The sequence below is a fragment of the Symphodus melops genome, assembly GCF_947650265.1.
Source record: "Symphodus melops genome assembly, chromosome: 22".
NCBI classification, from domain to species: domain Eukaryota; kingdom Metazoa; phylum Chordata; class Actinopteri; order Labriformes; family Labridae; genus Symphodus; species Symphodus melops.
Genome location: NC_136712.1, coordinates 391269 through 410918, shown reverse-complemented (window position 1 = coordinate 410918; position 19650 = coordinate 391269). Strand labels below are relative to the sequence as shown.

Genomic DNA, 19650 nt, shown 5'->3' with positions numbered 1-19650 from the left:
AGAAAAGATGTCTCACTCTGCTTTATTTCTACTGCACCTAAATGAAACCAGACATGATGGTCGACTTTTAAAGGGAAACACCAACTAAAAACCTCTAATTCTTTAACATTGAAATTAAAGTAAATAAATGTACATTCAAAAAATACAAAATTGTAATTATGCATTGGAAAATTAATAATGTATTTAGATTAAAGGCAGGGTTGGTACATATCCAGGTAAACTTTTTCAGATTAACCAGTCTATGTTTCTGTCTTGTTGCCTTTGTTTTTCTTCCACACAATAAAGATTATCATGAAGACGGGTCGAGGACAAAACTTAAATTACAAACATGTCAAAATGCTCGTCTTCAGCAGCTGTAGAGGCTTTTAAAGTTCCTCTAATTACCTCTAGATGTTAAACTCAAACTGATATGAACCAATTAGAAAAACTTCACATCAAAAAATAATAAAATAAATACATAAATATTTTTGATTCTTTTTGGAACATTTTGTAAGTTCAATACAAAAGTTGTGATTCTGATGAAAGTATTGAGGTGTAAGACTTTCCTATCAACATCTTCTGTGACATCAGAGTTTCTGTTTATACATGTTTACCTCACTGCTGTCCACACACACACACACACAAACACACACACACACACACACACACACAAACACACACACACACACACACACACACACACACACACAAACACACACACACACACACACACACACACGTCTGACGTGACTACATTTAGCTCACTGGGCCGTCAATGCAGCTCAGGACCTGCCTGGCATTACTGGGCAAACAGACAACATCCCAGTGCGAGAGAGAGAGGGGGCGAGAGAGCATCAGAGAGAGAGAGAGAGAGCGAAAGAGAGAGAGAGAGAGAGAGAGAGAGAGAGAGAGAGAGAGAGAGTGGGTTGGTTGGCATTCAGTAGAAACAAATCAGGAGAGAAGGAGAAGCCTGATGGAAAGACGCAGCGAGGAAACACAACGACGACTGTGACCCTTTCTGTGAGTAAATCCACTAAAAAATGATTCCCTACGTGTTGATCTGTGGAAGAAGACTGTTTTAATCTGTGTGTGTGCATGTGTGTGTGTGTGTGTGTGTGTGTGTGTGTGTCAGGTGCTCTCAGGATGACCGTCACATATTCCAGTAAAGTAGCGAATGCCACCTTCTTCAGTTTCCACCGGCTGCTGCTGCGCTGGAAGGGAAGCATTTACAAGCTGCTCTACAGAGAGTTCATCCTGTTTGTGCTGCTCTACACACTGCTCAGCGTCGTCTACAGGTCACACACACACACACACACACACACACACACACACACACACACACAGACCACAAGTCAATAGAAAGTTAAAGTCCTGCAGTAGACTGCTGCTGCTGCTGAGACCACATCATCACCCCCGGTCCTCCAGAACCTCCACTGGCTCCCAGTCCCCCCAACAAATCCAGTTCAAAGTCCTTCTGCTTACCTTCAGAACCGTCTACAAACCCCCTGCCCCCCTTCTTAGTCACTGACCTACTCCTACCCCCCCATACTCCTTCCTCACCGCCATCTGCACGCCTCTGAAGTTGACCTCCTCTCTCCATCACTCAGGACCAAGCACCAGAACCGAACCTGGGCCGACAGCCTCTCTCTCCCCGAACACATCTGAGACTGAGCTGCCACATTTCAAACCCACCGTCTTTAAATGCTGATGTTTCTTTTTGTGTCCTCGTCTTTGTTTCCTTTAACTTGTTTCCTCTGTGCTGCAGACTTTTCCTCTCCGATGACCAGAAGAGGTTGTTTGAGAAACTCTCCATGTACTGTGATAAATACGCAGAGCAGATCCCCGTCACCTTCGTTCTGGGTATGTTTCATCTACCGATCATATGAAGAGGACGTACGCCCTCAGTGTGAACACAATCTGTTTAAAATCAACATTCACTGTCCTGTTCCCTTCAACCTCACCTCTGCCTTCAGTTGAATGCTACTTCACAGCGCTAATATTAGTCCTCTGTGAACACGGCTTAGCACCATGACACGGTGCTGTGTTTGGATGAATTATGATGAACTGTATGTAACCCAACACACAGCATTAAAAACAAGAAGGCAATACAGCAAAGAGTGTGAAACTTTAATGTTGTTCTGTTACCTGCCAAAGAACTGCAGCTGTAAATGAGCTTAATGCTAACTCTGGTCTAATGTATCAAATGGTTACATTTATGTTTTAATTGCACAATTACTTGCTCAAATACACTTTAAGGGCAAACACTCAAGTCTTACCGAGTGTATTTTTCTCAATAATCAACATTATCTAGAAACGTTAAAAAAACAAACTTTTTTTTAAAGAGCAGTCTGTAACTTAAAATGAGTACTGCAGTCTAAACTCTGATCATCACAGAGAGCTGTCTCCCCCCCTCCTCTCACACAGCTCAGCATGTGGTGGACACTGTAGCTTCAGTGTTTAGCCAGCTCTGCATGTGGTGGACACTGTAGCTTCAGTGTTTAGCCAGCTCTGCATGTGGTGGACACTGTAGCTTCAGTATTTAGCCAGCTCTGCATCTGGTGGACACTGTAGCTTCAGTGTTTAGCCAGCTCTGCATGTAGAGACACTGTAGCTTCAGTGTTTAGCCAGCTCTGCATCTAGAGACACTGTAGCTTCAGTGTTTAGCCAGCTCTGCATGTAGAGACACTGTAGCTTCAGTGTTTAGCCAGCTCTGCATGTGGTGGACACTGTAGCTTCAGTGTTTAGCCAGCTCTGCATGTGGTGGACACTGTAGCTTCAGTGTTTAGCCAGCTCTGCATGTGGTGGACACTGTAGCTTCAGTGTTTAGCCAGCTCTGCATGTGGTGGACACTGTAGCTTCAGTGTTTAGCCAGCTCTGCATGTGGTGGACACTGTAGCTTCAGTGTTTAGCCAGCTCTGCATGTGGTGGACACTGTAGCTTCAGTGTTTAGCCAGCTCTGCATGTAGTGGACACTGTAGCTTCAGTGTTTAGCCAGCTCTGCATGTAGAGACACTGTAGCTTCAGTGTTTAGCCAGCTCTGCATGTGGTGGACACTGTAGCTTCAGTGTTTAGCCAGCTCTGCATGTGGTGGACACTGTAGCTTCAGTGTTTAGCCAGCTCTGCATGTGGTGGACACTGTAGCTTCAGTGTTTAGCCAGCTCAGCATGTGGTGGACACTGTAGCTTCAGTGTTTAGCCAGCTCTGCATGGGTCTGTAAAGCTTTCTGCGTTCTAACCTCTCTCCATGTTTCATCTCCAACATTGATCCTAGTTTGAGCAGCTTTCTGCTGCTGGAGCTTATTAGAAACATGCAGAGGCTTTTTAGCTCGGGTACAATCACTTCTATCTGAAGCAGTTCCACTGCCCGCTTCCATCGCTGCAACACCTGTTCACCTGATAACTGCTCTCATATCTGGCAAACCCAGGGACGACTTATATAATGTGAAATTAAATATTTCTGAGGAGAGATTATACATTTACACTCTGATGTCCATGACATAGGAAGCAGCTGAAGAAAGTGAATTAGAGCTTCCTGCCTGAGCGCAGAGACTAACATGGTGTTTGGTTGCCTCATTAGTCGGCTGCTAATGGAAACGGATCATTAAGGAGCAGAGAGACTAAAAGCAGGAGTGTTTGAGTATCTGCTCTAACACTCTCAACATGCATCACTCTGAAACATTTCGACTTTTAGCCACTACATCAGGACGACCACGTGATCTGACTGGGACTAAGCCCGGTGTCGAAACAAATATTTATAAAAGCCTGCTTTCATGAAAGCGTGGCGAAGCTCAGTTGTCTTCACGTCTTTGTACGTTCATAATATTGGAGTTCCAGTCTGAGAATTCACGTTACAAAACAGAAAGGATCCATTCTGAGACAGAGCCGTGTTAAAACGAGTAAACACAAACGTGCTGTTCAACCAGGAAGTAGAACTTAAATGATCCACGTTGGTGTAGCAAACGCCGCTGAGCGCAGACATGGGTTAACTTTATAATATGAGAGTGTCGATTCGTCACCCTTCAGTAGAGAGAAGATGATCCACTCACGACTCAATGAGCTTCAATTCCATCAGAAACGTTTCTGTGTTTCAAACTGATTTGGATTTGGGTTTCAGGGTTTTACGTGACTCTGGTGGTGAATCGATGGTGGAATCAGTTTCTTAACCTGCCTTGGCCCGACCGCCTGATGTTCCTCATCTCCAGGTACGTTCAGGATTTCAGTGACATCCATTGGGCTCGCATTACATTTGTAACTTCCAGTCGTTCTTTAAGCTGTTCTTCTTTGCATCCTTTCAAAACAGGAAATAAAGACATCTAAGGCGTTAAAAGGTCAAACTCAAAAAGCATCACAAATGACAGATTTATGAGGGAATATTTCGTGCTTGAACATAGGTTGGGTTATGAACCTTTAATCCTCACATTGTGAATCCCGTCGTGGCCGAGTGTGCCGGTACATCCCGAGGTCAGGTCTTTGGGATCTGCTCGGAGTTGTTGCTGTGATTTTTGTCGTCATGTTTCCTCTTCCTCCTCCAGCTGTGTTCAGGGTAAAGATGAATATGGCCGCCTGCTCCGCCGGACGCTGGTGCGCTACGTTAACCTCACGTCGCTCCTCATCTTCCGCTCTGTCAGTACCGCCGTCTGCAAACGCTTCCCGACCATGGACCATGTGGTCGAGGCGGGTGAGGATCAGAGCGCTTTGGTTTGATAACAGTTTTATGTTTTCAGATATTTGAGCTGGCAGCTTTAACTTCTGGCTTTTTAACCGATGATTTTAGGTTCTTGTACGTCATGACTGCCCCTCACTTCTCTGCAACTTCTACTTGACCTCGATCTATGCTCAAGGATTCGTGTACTCCTCTCTTCCTGCATGCTGTCACTGAGTTGACCATGTTGTGTCAGATGGAGTTCAGCCCCTCCCTTTGTGTTTCTTTCTTCCTGTTCCTGTCTAATTTGACCCCAGGGATTGGCTCATTACTGACCAGTTGAGCTTCTGGAGAACAGAGCCGATCAGGATGACGTCTGTTTGATACTTGAGTCTTATTAAGGATTGAAAACTTTAAGTATTTAGTCCGTCTTTATGTTTCTTCGATTGTTACACAAACAGGACTGAAGAATTCTACCTTTAATCTGAGATCTCTGTAAAGTTCTGATTCCTTTGGTCGGTCTGAATGTCGTCTCAGGTTTTATGACTCCAGAGGAGAGGAAAGTGTTCGAGAACGTGCCGTCGCCTCACCTGAAGTACTGGATCCCAGTCGTCTGGTTTACCAACTTGGCGTCCAAAGCTCGACAGGAAGGGCGCATCCAAGACAGCATCGACCTGCAGAGTATTCTCAAAGTGAGACATTTAACAGCTGTACTGAGGAAGAGAAGACGCAATCAAATCAAAATATTGCAAGAATGAAGTTCTGATTTTAGGCAAGGAACCAGGGAATCAACTGAAACCTTATGCTCTTACGTCCTTATTCCATAAATATAATCACTTAATTCTGTAAATATTTTAACTTTATTCTTGCAATATTTAGACTTAGACTTGACATGGACCCTTCATCTCTGTTTAAACACCACCTGAGGGATTCATTTGCACGCCACACCTGGCCCGACCTTTAGGGCTCAGATGTCCCCCCGGTGTGATAGATTATTACCATTAGGTTTTCCCATCATAATGAAAAGGCCAGTGAAGCAACCACACACACTTGAGAGTCCAAGTCCTTATTAGTTTATGACCGCACACACCAGACATGCAGGTAATGTGACACTTGGAACGGTTGAGTATATTTACCAGAATGGCCGCCAACCTCAGTGAACATGTCTCTCTGTGTGCAGGAGATGAACGTGTTCAGGACCTGGTGTGCCACTCTGTTCGGCTACGACTGGGTCGGCATCCCGCTGGTGTACACTCAGGTCGGTGCCTCTGGTCGCTGTCGTATATCAGCTCATCTAGTTACATCATCGTCCGTCATCACTGTAACCCAATCAGAGCTCTCAGCTTCCCGCACAGCGAGTGAGGGAGGGTCAGTGAAGTCTCTGTGTTTGTTTCCATCAACAGGTCGTCACTCTGGCTGTCTACACCTTTTTCGTTGCTTGCCTGATTGGTCGCCAGTTCCTCAACCCCGACCAGCATTACCAAGGTCACGACCTCGACCTCTACGTCCCAGTCTTCACTCTGCTGCAGTTCTTCTTCTATGCCGGCTGGCTCAAGGTGAGAAAACGTCACCGTACCGAGAGGTGTGATATCTTGAACCTCGAAAACATTTGAGATTAATCACTGAGTTTCAAAAGTTGGTGTCTGTTGACATGTCTGAATTTCCATTATTTTGCCCATCTTGTTACTGTCCTTAGTAAGACCGATGCAGGGCTGGCTAAACACTGAAGCTTCAGTGTCCACCACATGGTGACTGGGTTTTCTGTTGGGATCATTTCTGTAATGATGACAAAGGCTTAAAATAAAAATCTCAGCCTATCTGGCACAAAACCTTTAAACCATTAAAATCCCCAAATATGTAGGAAATAGAAATAAAGCCTTTCATAGGCTTGTTGACTTGTTGTTGGTTGTCTGACGTTTGGAAATCTCCCCACCAAAGAATTGAACCTTAATTTAACCGTTTTTATCCTCCTATAATCGTTTCTTTGCAACTGAGATGTAAACAAATGTGGGGTTGACCTCCAGTCCTGATATATTAATAACACACCTCATGAGGTTATTATTAACAGGCTTGATGGAGGTGAGCCAGAGTGGCCAAGAAAAGCCTCTCAAGTTTAACGGTAGTTTGTCTCTTGGACGGCCTGACAAAAAAAAAGTCCTGTAGCATTCGATTTAAAAACGGTTCGAGGTCTCAAAAGGACTCAACTGTTACCTGTAGCTGTGTCATTAAAGAGTGTGACCTCATCGACAGGTAGCGGAGCAGCTGATCAACCCGTTTGGAGAGGATGATGACGACTTTGAAGCCAACTGGATCATTGACAGGAACCTCCAGGTCAGCAGCCAATCACAGAGCTCAGAGTCTGTATCTGTATCTACAATCTCACACTCCCTCGCTTGTCGCCTGTCTCTGCAGGTTTCTCTGCTGGCCGTTGACGAGATGCACATGAACATGCCTCATATGACCAAAGACATGTACTGGAACGACTGCGAGGCGCGGCCGCCGTACACACTGGCTGCTGCTGATTACTGCATCCCATCATTCCTCGGTTCAACCACTGACATGGGGTCATTACACAGATATTTTAAATAATATATCGTACTGGCAGCTTTCTAACTTCTTGATTGATATTTGTCAAATATACCAACATTTGTCCACGTCCTTTCCAGACTATCTGACATCCTGCAGTTTGATGACGTTGACGTTGGCGACAGTCACGGACGGCAGCCGGAGTCTGTTTTGACTCTGCGCCAGGAGTCCGTAAGAAAACACTTTTTCATATCATATCCCTGTATAATGCTATTTGATGTTTTAGGGGATTTCATGAGTCTTTAACCCATGAAGATGTTACTGCATGTTTATATTCAGTACTTCAGATATTTGCTTTTAAACAATGAACATTACATGTTTGAAACAAAATCAATGGTTACCACTTTTGGGAGTCCAAAGTCAGTATGCATCTTATTCTCTGTATATGCCATGATTCTTGTTTATGATAATGGGATGATTATAAGATGGCTAAAGTACGGCGTGGGGAACTACTGTCTGTGCTGTCGCTCTTTGTTCTGTCTTCACACGCTGTACTGATCCTATGTTAACAGTTAACGTTTATTTATTCCCGTCAGAAAGTGTTTTTGATGTTTGCAGGTTCTGGGTCGAGTCCGCAGGCTGCTCAGTGTTCAGGAACCCGCTGATCTCCGACCTCCTCGACCCATATTTAAACGGCACAGTAGTGATGCCACAGGAAGCTTCTTCCCAGACCTGAGGTACACTTTTTGTTTTTTTGAACGGGTTTAGGAATCCATGTTGGGTTGATTTGTTATTGGCAGCAAGGTAGCTCAGTGGTTTCAATCAATCAATCTTTATTTGTAAAGAGTCAATTCACAATAAGCGTTATCTCAAGACACTTTACAAACAACAGGTAAAAGAACAAACTCATTACTGCACTACAAGACACCAACTTAATCCGACATGACGGAACAGCCATCTACTAAACTGTGCTGGGCTTCGAAATGGGATAGATGCAGAAAGAAGGACGGGGGGGGGGGGGGGGTTCGTTGTTTGAGCAGGCCATCCTCACCAACAGACCCAACACACCAACAAGGAACCAAAAAGAGCTCAGGAGCTCCCAGAAAAAGGAGAGGTTAGAATATAAAGATAGAGACAAGCAGTAATAAGATATGAAAGCAGAGAAAGAGAGATAAGAGATCCTGGTGCCAGTTCCCCCGGTAGTCTAGACCTATAGCAGCATAACTATGAGCTGGTCTATACCTGATCCAGCCCTAACTATAAGATTTATCAAAAAGAAAAGTTTGAAGTCTTTTCTTGACAGTACAGAGTGAGTCTGCCTCCCGGACCCCGACTGGTAGATGATTCCTAGAGGAGTGGCGCCTGTTAACAGTTGGTTTTCTACAACATCCATTTTTTTGTTGGTCAATCCATCCAGGGTCAATTCAGGCCCGGCAAACATGCATATACCCCCCTCTCAGGCGATGCCTCCCTCCGGCATGGACACCCTGACTACTGTAAGGGAGGTCAGCAGCAACACTCCTTCCCCTGAGGGCTCTCTCTCTGCTGATTTCCCCCGGCTTGTAATCAGTCCACCGTTGACTGGAGGCGCCTGTCATAGTCCTGAATCTCCTGGCAACTGTGAAGCAGCCAAACCACAGAATGGACTGGACCCCTCCTCCACTGAGGAGATACCGGGCTTGGACACCACAAGGTAATCTAGTGGGCTTCAACTCTGCTTACTTTCTGTCTGACTGTGTCCATCATGAAACATAAAGTACCAAATTAACAAGAAATCAGAACAGTCTCCACTTTGATAAGGTATCACTCTGTTTAAATTTGGCAAATCATACCCTGCATTTATTTTACATTACTTGGTTTTCTGACTCTCTGTCTGTGCAGGAACGGCTCCTCGGCCTGCTGTTCCCCCACACAACTGGGACCCAAAGAATTTCGCTGGGCCACACAAAATGTCCCGAATCCCCCACCAACCCGACCAAGGGGACGCCAGTTCTCCCTCCAGTTCTCCAGACAGTCATCGAAAGGGTCAGTCCGCAGCCTACCCAGCCCTAAGGGTCTAGGAAGACGGAGACGAGGCCTGGCGCGATTCCAATCCAGAAGATCCCCTGGAACCCCTTCTGACACTCTGCAGCTTCCTGAACCTGAATACAACCAAGAATTCCAAGGAATGGCCGGGAATGAGAATGACAACAAGGAAGGATCCAACAGCAGCGAAGAAATAAAAAACCCAGATTCCCAGTCACAGAGCTCAGAAAATATATGAGAAGTTATTTGATCAACAAAACAAGTGAGCCTATTTGCCCAACAGGAGAACTACCAATCATGACCAGGTACATTTAAACAGATTGCTAAGAAAGCGCCAGTTTCAAACCCAAGACAAACCCAAACTGGAGCTCTAACGAGGTACACCAAAGAATCCATTAGCATCGCAAAGCAACAACCAACGCGGCAGTACATGGGAGGCTAAAATCCTGCCATGATAGAAAATGTATGTTTGAAAAAGGAAAATGAGCCAGCGAGAGTTGAACCTGTTGAAGAAGTTGTCATCGACTGGTCAGCAGGTTATCTCTGGAGGCTGCTGATGAGGTTACGATCTCAGGAATACTGCCTGGACTTTCTAGACGAATATCTTTTCTGGCATAAACTCTTCTGTCTTTGTGTATTACACTTTTATATGTCTCTGTTTTTATCTGCTGCTGCTGCTAAAATACCAAAAACTGCTATTTACAATGTGAGACGTGAGGAACAGTTGTTCAGACGATGCTGCTGTAACTTTATGATGGTTGACTGATCTCAGAAAGGTCGTGAAACAGGAGAAAGAACGGTTGATTGCTGAAGCACTTGCTGCTTGATAGTTGCCAACTTTTTCCATTTGAGTTGGTCCCTTTGTAAGAACTACTAAACGGCTGTTGAGGTCTTTTAATTGTACAACATGTATTGATCAAACAGTTATCAGCTATTGATGACAAATGTGTTATTCCTTGTTTGAATGCTTAGCGAGAGCAAAGCCAACACGGTTTAGTCCTCTGTCAAATATGCTGTAGTACTCTGTTAGAAATACATCTCCCAGAATCCAAATAGGGCCTTCACTGGTCATGATGTCCACAGCCTGGAAACCACTGAAACACAACTCCCTGTCCCCGAACAGCTCCTGGAGATATAGAAGGAAAGAAGCGGACCTTTTCAACGTTTACAAACATTTCAGTATCATTGTAATGTGTCATTTCTGTTCACGGTCAACCATAAATAAAAGACAACCAGTGGTGATTCTAGAGTCCGTTAGGGTCCTCCAACCAGACTTCAGCACGGCAATGAGAGTGAATGCTCTCAGATGGGACCCCCCTTAGGAATGTTTCCTATCTGCCCTCTGGGGACCCCTCCTGGTCTGGGACCCCAAGCAGCGTACCTGATGACGACCACGAAACAAAGCCCAGCTAACAGAGACGAAGGATGACTCACCTTCCTAACGTACTGCTCGGCAGTGAGTGTGTACTCTTTTCTTCCAAGGACAAATGTCACATGAGGCAAACTGGACAATCTGGCACAGTCGATAAGGAACTACAAAAACACACAGACGTCAAATCAGATTAAGTAGCTCCATCAAATCAGGCTCCATCTCTCTGTAACGCTTAGATTATCCAACAAGGTTTCTAACCTCTCCTATATTTGTTGGACTGGCTCCGATCAGCTGCTGAAGCTGGAGGATGTCATTGGTTGGTCCGGCGATGAGGGAGGTTCCAGTATCGACTATCGCTTGGCAACCTTGAGGACAGAAGGAATTCACACCTTGGACAGCAACACTGAAACAGAGAGAATGTGTTCAGTTGTTGTCTTGGCTCATAAAACTGCTATGTGCAGTGATATGCACTGCAAAGGATCCCAACACACCAGCAGTGTAAAAGCACTTTGAGTAGTCAGAATTGAAAGCGCTATACAAACACAAGTCACTTTACATTTGTGGTGAATATTACATCAAAGTTAATCAGCTGATCGCACTTAATCATAATATTAATAACATGAGGGGAACCTGTCCATGTGGATCTGCCAGTATGCCTTAGCAGTCACAGGGAGCCAGTTTATTGGTCCGGTGTAAAGCGACTCATCTTTTCCACCCAGCAACAGTTCACCTTCAGGGTTGCTGTCACTGGTTTTCCTGCAGGGACAAAAATCAACAAATATTAAAATATAATGTACACATTTTCCGTCAGGTAGACTTCAAAATCTAAAAAGGATTTTTAGTTCCTAGAACCTCCCTGAACCATCTGGGACCCCTTCTAACTACTGTGGATCCTTGATAGCCCAGCGACTCTGGGCTATCAATCCTCAGGCTCATATTCAAACACTCTTCGAAAGCCTTTCATTAGTTTTCTTTCCTTGAACCTGAGGAGGGAGAGTGGTATGAGAGTTGTCGGTTCAGAAACATATACCCCTCAGAACCTAAGTTAGACTCTTTCTTCCCGACCCGTCGCCTGGATCCCAGGACTCTCTGTATGGTGTTAGTCCAAAAAACATAATGGAGCTTTAACATTCTCGGTGACCTGCTGAGGTAGAAAGAGAAGACGGGCTCCTCCACTGTCTTCTGCGCCAACATGTTGTCAAAAACAGGGTTTCCAAGGATCTCCGCCAGGGATGGGTAACCCAAACCAAGAACCCCATCAAATTTGGCCCTCACAAATGCAGAACCTGGCTCGTAGACAGACTCCCCAAACTCTTGATTCAGGGCGGTGAGATCCCCGATCTGGAACAGAGACCAGAGGATCATAGGCCTTTATAAAACAGAGCTGATGTTTATGATATTGTTCTGTGGAATATGTAAGAATGAACCTTCAGTGTGTCTCTCCCCATGACTCCCAGCAGGTGTCCGGATCCATAGTTAATCCCAAACTTCCGACCATCGTGATGAAACGAAGTCGACTCGAATGCCCTGAATCGTTTGTGCAAACCTGTGAAAACACACACACACACACACACACACACACACACACACACACACACACACAGACCTTGGACATTTGATCAAAGAGAGGAACACTTTAAACCAAGCTGTCATTTTGACCTGACCCACAAACACGACCTTTGCAATCAAAGTATCAATACACACTCTCAACTGAACGCAGTGCAGGTTAATGGTGTGTGTGTGTGTGTGTGTGTGTGTGTGTGTGTGTGTGTGTGTGTGTGTGTGTGTGTGTGTGTGTGTGTGTGTGTGTGTGTGTGTGTGTGTGTGTGTGTGTGTGTGTTTGGGGGTTACCACAGGCTTGGCTGACACAGTAGGATGATGGCACCCAGAGATCAGATGATCCAGTGTCAAAAACCACGGTGAAGTTCTGCTCCGGAGATCCCAAACTGATATCTCCATAATACTGGGCCTGAAACACAACAGGAAACAGTTTCAATCACAGCTGACCAAACTAACAGCAATGCCCCCTGGGCAACAAATCTCAGAGGAAGAAGAAGAAGTTGAGGTTTTTGCACAGGAGGTTGACCCGCTGCAGCTCTGGGAAGAAGTCTGAGTTCTTACGTCCATGAAGTTGTAGATCTTTTCGCTGTAGCGTCCGAGCCACAGTGATGGCGTGCCGGGCGGGAAGCACTGAGCGTAGCGTCGGCCGAACGTGTCAGGATGGTGATCCTTCAGGAACTCCACCAACACGCCATCGGCACGCAGCTGGCTACGGATTGTGGGCAGCCGCCTCAAAGGGACCCTGAGGGGAGGAGAATTCACACTTTGTATTTTAATTCGGTCAAAGAGAGAGGAAACCTGGAGGGAGAGAAAAGGTTTGGGATGAAGGTGTTTTCTTTAAAGGAGCAAAACGTAGCTCTGACACTTAAAGACGGGTCGTACTGTTCAGTTAGCTGAGACGAGCAGCTGAATCTGTGTCAGAACAGATAACGTCACTTCATTCTGAATTTAAGAATTTTCATCATTTTAATATATTTTGTTGTTTAGTCTCGTGTGTTTATCTTTTGGACTCCGACAAGAATTGTTTTGTTTTCCTACCTGACCAGCGCCGAGCTTGGCCACGTCCAAACCCCGAGCAGCACCAACACTAACCTCCACATGTCTGCACCTGAGTCCGACTGACGTTCGGGCCGATGTTGAGGATTATATCAGGATTCACTGACGATCTGATTGGGCCTCAGAAAGGTGGTTAAACACTGACGGGGGCTCCGATGTGGACTGATCCCTTTGTTTACACTCGCAGGTCTCAGTCACTCTGACCTGCAGACGCACTCAGTCAACACTAAACAATAAAGATGCATCTTTCTCATCGATGCACCAGGATGGTGTGTTTATAAAACACTTCCTACACGAGTCCTTCAAGCTGTGACGACAAGAACAGATCATGAAGTCAAACTGGATTTAAATGTGTCGAGTTTTATACTAAAATATCTGAATGAATTCAAAATGCAGAGTGGAGTAGCAGAGATTCACTCCCATGATTTCCCACTGACATCTTTTCTTACTGATTTGATGAAGAGCCCCCTGGTGGATGAGATAACATATTGTACCTTTAACAGAATGTGTCTAAAAGTGAACAGCAGACTGGTCTGTGTGTTTTCTCCTCACAGACTTCAGCACTGTTAGATTTTATTTATTAGTGGAGAAAAATTAATAATCTGTAAATAAAGACAACAATAAGATCCACTGTTGAGGATTGGTTCATTTATTTCAGTAAACAAAACAAACAACATCCAAATGTCCGTCCTTAGCGGTGTCGTAACAAAGCAGCTAACGTTAGCCTGTTAGCCCGTTAGCACGTGCAGTACTTCAGAGGCTGACAGAGAAAAACAAACAGTGGAGCGTTTCTTAAACTTGAGCTACACAGAGGTGATAAATAACAAAACTGTTTCATCATCTTCCTCCTCGTCTTCGTCCTCTAGCAGGGGTGATGGTCGGGGACTCGCTTCCTGTAAAACAGAAGAATGTGATTAAAACCCCGACAAACAGGAAGTGAAGGCGTGTAGCGTGTGGCGTGTGGATCACCGACCTGGGAGCAGATTTGATGATGTTGTCCACTCTCAGGATCATCTCTGCAGCTTCTGAAGCGCTCAGCAGCACCTGGCGCTTCACCTGGAACGACTCTGTGATCCCCAGCTCGGCCATGTTGCCCACCGTGCCTTCATACATGTCTGCAAAGACACACGCCGTCAAAACAATCATCCACTCAGGCTCTGATTGGCTGAGAACTGTCGGTGCACGGCACGTCTCCTGACTCCAACACAAAGTACCGAACCGGCTTTTTATAGGACACAACAGACACGCCCCCTCATCAAATATCCCTCACTGATTGGTCGCTGCAGTGAAACATGTCAACATGACCAGAGTCTGATAACGGAGACGAGACCTTACTTCTAATCGAGCAGGTTAAGATCTGTGGATTACGGCGCCCTCGCCTCGTGAAGCTCCATCAAACGTTGGAGTGAAATTTAAAAGTTTCAAAATAAACTGTTTTTTAAACTTTATTTCCTCGTCTCTTTGAAGCGTTTTATTCTCCAGGTTCTTGCACACGGCTCGGTCGGACAGAAGTTCTGCACTCACTCAGTCCGCAGGTGGTCTTGTTCTCCTGGTGTGCAGCTCTCAGTTGAGCCACCAGGTCGGCGCTGTCGTACCCGGCGTTGTCTGCGATGGTGGTCGGCAACTGCAAGATTCAACAGCGAGAGAATCTCAGCTCAATAAAAACAAAGAGTGCAGTTTGATTCGCTCACAGAGCGGGGGGGGGGGGGGGGGGCTCACCATCCTCAGGGCCTTTGCAAAAGACTCCATGGCAACCGCCTCCTTTCCTGGCGTCCTATTGGCCAGATCAGTCACAACCTTGGCCATCAGCATCTCAGAGCAGCCTGACAGCGAGAAGCAGAGTGAGGACAGTGAGTGTGTGTGTGTGTGTGTGTGTGTGTGTGTGTGTGTGTGTGTGTGTGTGTGTGTGCGTGTGAGTGTGTGTGAGTGTGAGTGTGAGTGTGTGTGTGTGTGTGTGTGTACCTCCTCCGTAGACGGTGCGTGGCTCCTTCACAGTCTGAGCTAACACACACAGAGCGTCGTGCAGCGAGCGCTCCGCCTCGTCCAGAATCTGCTGAGTGGCTCCTCGCAGGACGATGGTGCACGCCTCACCTGAGGGGGGGGAGGGGGGGGGGGGGGGGGGGGGGGGGGGGGAGAGAGTGAGGACCCCGCCTCACTGAGACACGTGTGTGTGTGTGTGTGTGTGTGTGTGTGTGTGTGTGTGTGTGTGTGTACCCATGGCGACTCCGGAGAAGTGGATGAGCGTGTCCTCTCCGATCATCACTTCCTCGATCAGCTTGCAGTGTCCCAGTTTGACGAGCTCGGGGTGATCGAAGGTCGAGGTGATTTCTCCTCCTGCTCGCCGCACAAACAACCACGAGAAGCGTTTACACGCCGAAAACAACCAACAGACATCGTTTATTCATCCGCACGTGTGTGTGTGTGTGTGTGTGTGTGTGTGTGTGTGTGTGTGTGTGTGTGTGTGTGTGTGTGTGTGTGTGTACCTGTGACCAGAGCGAGGCGCTCGACGCGGCAAAGTCGGCGTGTTCGATGGCCATGACCCCAGCGCGAGCGAACAGCTGCTCTGGATAATTATAGATCAACTGTCTGAAGGAAAAAAGATGTTCAGCCGTTTCAGTCAGCAGCAGAAATAAAGAGGCAGAGCAGCGGCGCCCCCTCCTGGACGCTGCACGCTTTGTACCTGTTGATGAAGCAGTTGATTCCGTGTTTCAGGATTCGCTCGACCTTCTCCTTCATCTTCTCTTTCTCTGCCAGTTCGATCTCCGCAACCTTCGCCGTCGAGTCGACTCGAACCCGGGAGCCGAAGACCTGAAACACGCACACGGTCCAATAAACGAGAAATCAATCTACGGCGGAGAGAGAGAGAGAGAGAGAGAGACAGAGAGACAGATCGAGAGAGAGAGAGAGAGAGAGAGAAGAGAGAGAGAGAGAGAGAGAGAGAGAGAGAGGAGAGAGAGAGAGAGAGAGAGAGAGAGAGAGACAGAGAGAGGAGAGAGAGGAGAGAGAGAGAGAGAGACAGATCGAGAGAGAGAGAGAGAGAGAGAGAGAGAGAGACAGAGAGACAGATCGAGAGAGAGAGAGAGAGAGAGAGAGAGAGAGAAGAGAGAGAGAGAGAGAGAGAGAGACAGAGAGACAGAGCGACAGAGAGAGAGAGAGAGAGAGAGAGAGAGAGAGAGAGACAGAGAGACAGAGCGACAGAGAGAGAGAGAGAGAGAGAGAGAGAGAGACAGAGAGAGAGAGAGAGAGAGACAGAGCGACAGAGAGAGAGAGAGAGAGAGAGAGAGAGACAGACAGAGAGAGAGAGAGACAGATCGAGAGAGAGACAGAGAGAGAGAGAGAGACAGATCGAGGAGAGAGACAGAGACAGAGAGAGAGAGAGGAGACAGACAGAGACAAAGAGAGAGAGAGAGAGACAGAGACAGACAGAGACAAAGAGAGAGAGAGAGAGACAGAGACAGACAGAGACAGACAGAGACAAAGAGAGACAGAGAGAGAAAGAGAGGGGGGGAGAGAGGGGGAGAGAGAGACAGTCTGTACCTTGATCTTGTCCGTGTCCATTCCCGTGTTGGCGATCAGGATGTTGACGTTCTCGATCCTCTTCGGTTGGTTTACTCCGATCTTCTTGTCCAACAGGAAACCTACAAAAATAAAAACCCTGTTAGGTTACAGCAGCCAATCACAACCTGGTGGTTGTGACATCACTTCCTGTCTCACCTTCGTCCAGGTACGAGTCAATGAGTCCTCCCCCGAGCTTCTTGATGATGTGGATGGCCTCGAGGTTCCCGGAGCCCTTCAGCCTCTATGACGGCGCTCACGGCCAGCTTGGCGAAGTGATCTTTGTGATGAGTCAGCAGTTTGGAGGAGAGCGTCGTCCGGGCGATGTTCAGCAGGTCCTCCTGGAAAAGGCTCATGTCGTTGCTATAGAAACGGGAGGACGGCGAGGGGTTAGAGACAGAAGGCCGAGTGCTGGTCACAGAGTTTGGTTTGTTGAACCGTCTCACCTGTGGTCGACGGCGGCCTCCCTCAGAGCGTCTCGGGCCACCTCAGTCGCCTTCCTCCAGCCGCAGATGATGGTCTGTGGGTGAATCTTCTTGGCGATGAGAAGCTCCGCCTCCTGAGGTACAAAGAGTGAGAGTTACATGAGCAGATTCGTGTGTAGAGAAACATTCTGGTTGGAAATAGAGCGAACAGTGTTTTTTACCCGGAGCAGCTCAGCGGCGAGCACCGTGACCGACGTCGTCCCGTCTCCGACTTCATCGTCCTGAACCTTCGACATGTCTGCACACGGACACATTCACGTTTCACTTTGAGCCCTCAGCCAGCTGTCACTCTTTGACCAGCAGCTTGTGATCGGCGGCTTAACTCACCAACTAGAACTTTGGCGGCGGGGTTGTCGACGCCGATTGCTTTCAGGATGGTCGCTCCGTCGTTGGTTACGGTCACCGTACCCTCCTTTCTCCCGCCCAGCAAGATCTTATCCTGAAAACGATCACGTCAAGAAAACGTTAAACTCAGTCTCCTCCTAAAGTGAAGCTGCTCTTTGTCCCTTCAAAATAAAACTCAGTCTCCTCCTAAAGTGAAGCTGCTCCTTTTGTCCCTTCAAATAAAACTCAGTCTTCTCCTAAAGTGAAGCTGCTCCTTTGTCCCTTCAAAATAAAACTCAGTCTTCTCCTAAAGTGAAGCTGCTCTTTGTCCCCTTCAAAATAAAACTCAGTCTTCTCCTAAAGTGAGGCTTGCTCTTTGTCCCCTTCAAAATAAAACTCAGTCTTCTCCTAAAGTGAGCTTTGTCCCTTCAAAATAAAAACTCAGTCTCCTCCTAAAGTGAAGCTGCTCCTTTGTCCCTTCAAAATAAAACTCAGTCTTCTCCTAAAGTGAAGCTGCTGTTTGTCCCTTCTGGGCCTCCTGTACGTGTGACTGTCTCTGCAGAGACTCTGTCCTCTGACTGGATTTGACTCTTCTGATTGACTTGGGACATTTGTGGGCGGAGCTCGTGTGTTTCCTCCAGCCAATGAGAGCATCTGAATGCAATTCAAACAATTATTAACGTGACTCACCATCCCCTTCGGGCCCAGAGTGCTCTTCACCAGATCTCCGATGGCGATGGCGCCGATAAAGGAGGACTGCAGAGAAAAGACGCCAGAACAGAAAACGTTAGATAAACTTCAGGGTTTTATTTTTTATTATGAACTGAATCAAAACCTGAAGATCAGGACAAACTTACCAGTCGGAGCAGTTTCAGCCTTCTCTTCATCAGCTCCATGTTTTGAAGATGTTGACCGGGGCCATTGATAAGGACGCCTGCAGAGAGACGGCCATGAACATCCCGTCAATTAAAACCAAAGGGAACAAATCAACGTCCTTTACATCCTGTTACCCCTCGGGTTATTAAATAACAAGAGAGCTAAAACGTGAACACATTTACACTCCGCTCAAAGGATAAGTGGCTGAAATAAAATCCTGTCATTTTAATGTTGTTCTAAATTTCAACTTCAATCCCGATTTAATTTCATCTATTTTTCACGACATTTTAACTTTTTTGAAGTGCAAAATGGAATTAAAAAAATATTCCTCCTATCATTTCTTAATTTACTGTCAGGAACACGGTTTAAGAGTAAATGATTTTTATTACGAGTGTCAGTGAACGCAGCAGCACTAAGCCCCTCCCCTTTCATCCTGGAAACCACTAGAAGCTTTGGACAGAATTTCAGACAAAAATCTTCCAAAAAACGCCACAACGTGACGTCAGCAAGACAATCAAAAGTTACTTATATGTAAAATGTTCTTATGTTCTTACGCTCTTCGTGTAAATGTGTTTTATTATATTTTGTGACGTCACGTCTGATCATGACAGCCACAAAGCCTTAATGACATGCTAACCTCGCATGCTAACAGCTTCTCTGGGCTGTAAAGACGCGTTATAAACTGATAATTAACTTATAAAAGGAACAAACAATAATATTAAATCGTGATCAGAGCAGAGAGGTTTATTTGAGTCAGAGAATAAACACCTAAACACCGTCACGCTGAAACATCTGCCGCATTCACAACGTCCATGTGCTTACCGGTTAGCATCAGATTAGCATGATGAGCTAACAGAAATATAACAAAGCGACGGACTGTCTCTGACGTCATCATCAGATTTTCTTTTTGCAGGAAAACAGTCACACACATGAAGAAGTGTTCTGGATGTTTCTATCTGTTAGAAAAGAGAAGAATTAAATGTAAACGCTCACCATGATGTCTGTGATTCAGGGCTGAAGCCGTGCACGCACACAGAAGAAGGGCTGGGCACGAGAGTGACGCAATTACGTAAAAACGTGATGCTGCGTTTGTGGTACAACATGGAAAAACAAGCTTCTTCTGGCACTCTAAGAAGTTAACCTACAAAAATAACTGATTTTAAAACGAATTAAAACTAAAGAATAAATAGAAGTCAACAGTAAGAGTAGAGAAGAAGAATCCAAAACTTTTATCTTCATTGTATGTAAAAC

General features: G+C 46.1%; 3 protein-coding genes across 4 annotated transcripts; 1 reads left to right on the top strand and 2 right to left on the bottom strand.

Annotated features, from left to right (window-relative positions):
• The first annotated feature begins 821 nt into the window (after nt 1-821).
• On the top strand, nt 822-9906 carry LOC306817567 (bestrophin-3-like). Of its 2 annotated transcripts, XM_079334553.1 has the most exons (14): nt 827-999; nt 1112-1274; nt 1745-1839; nt 4093-4180; nt 4511-4656; nt 5158-5312; nt 5801-5878; nt 6024-6176; nt 6871-6951; nt 7033-7184; nt 7287-7377; nt 7765-7883; nt 8564-8839; nt 9028-9906. In XM_079334553.1, exons 2-14 carry the CDS (start codon nt 1123-1125, stop codon nt 9407-9409), a joined length of 1968 nt encoding a protein of 655 aa, XP_079190679.1. In that variant the 5' UTR covers nt 827-999; nt 1112-1122; the 3' UTR covers nt 9410-9906. The 2 variants fall into 2 exon arrangements, with proteins under 2 accessions (XP_079190680.1, XP_079190679.1); XM_079334554.1 differs by lacking the exon at nt 9028-9906 and having other exon boundaries at nt 822-999; nt 8607-8782.
• A 144-nt stretch (nt 9907-10050) lies between these two features.
• nots (nothepsin) lies at nt 10051-13203 on the bottom strand (the record flags this gene model as incomplete). The annotated part of the gene is made up of 9 exons (XM_079334555.1): nt 10051-10297; nt 10606-10704; nt 10802-10946; nt 11174-11299; nt 11685-11884; nt 11971-12089; nt 12395-12512; nt 12665-12845; nt 13142-13203. The coding sequence occupies 9 exons, from the start codon at nt 13201-13203 to the stop codon at nt 10121-10123; spliced, it is 1227 nt and encodes a 408-aa protein (XP_079190681.1). The 3' UTR covers nt 10051-10120.
• A 584-nt stretch (nt 13204-13787) lies between these two features.
• cct2 (chaperonin containing TCP1, subunit 2 (beta)) lies at nt 13788-18298 on the bottom strand. The gene is given in 16 exon segments (XM_079335774.1): nt 13788-14052; nt 14133-14274; nt 14684-14783; nt 14879-14982; nt 15122-15250; nt 15374-15493; nt 15643-15669; nt 15672-15745; nt 15840-15967; nt 16697-16797; nt 16874-16958; nt 16960-17077; nt 17161-17273; nt 17361-17437; nt 17527-17638; nt 18214-18298. Coding segments are annotated over 16 exon segments (1464 nt in total). The 5' UTR covers nt 18217-18298; the 3' UTR covers nt 13788-14021.
• Between the last annotated feature and the right edge of the window lie 1352 nt (nt 18299-19650).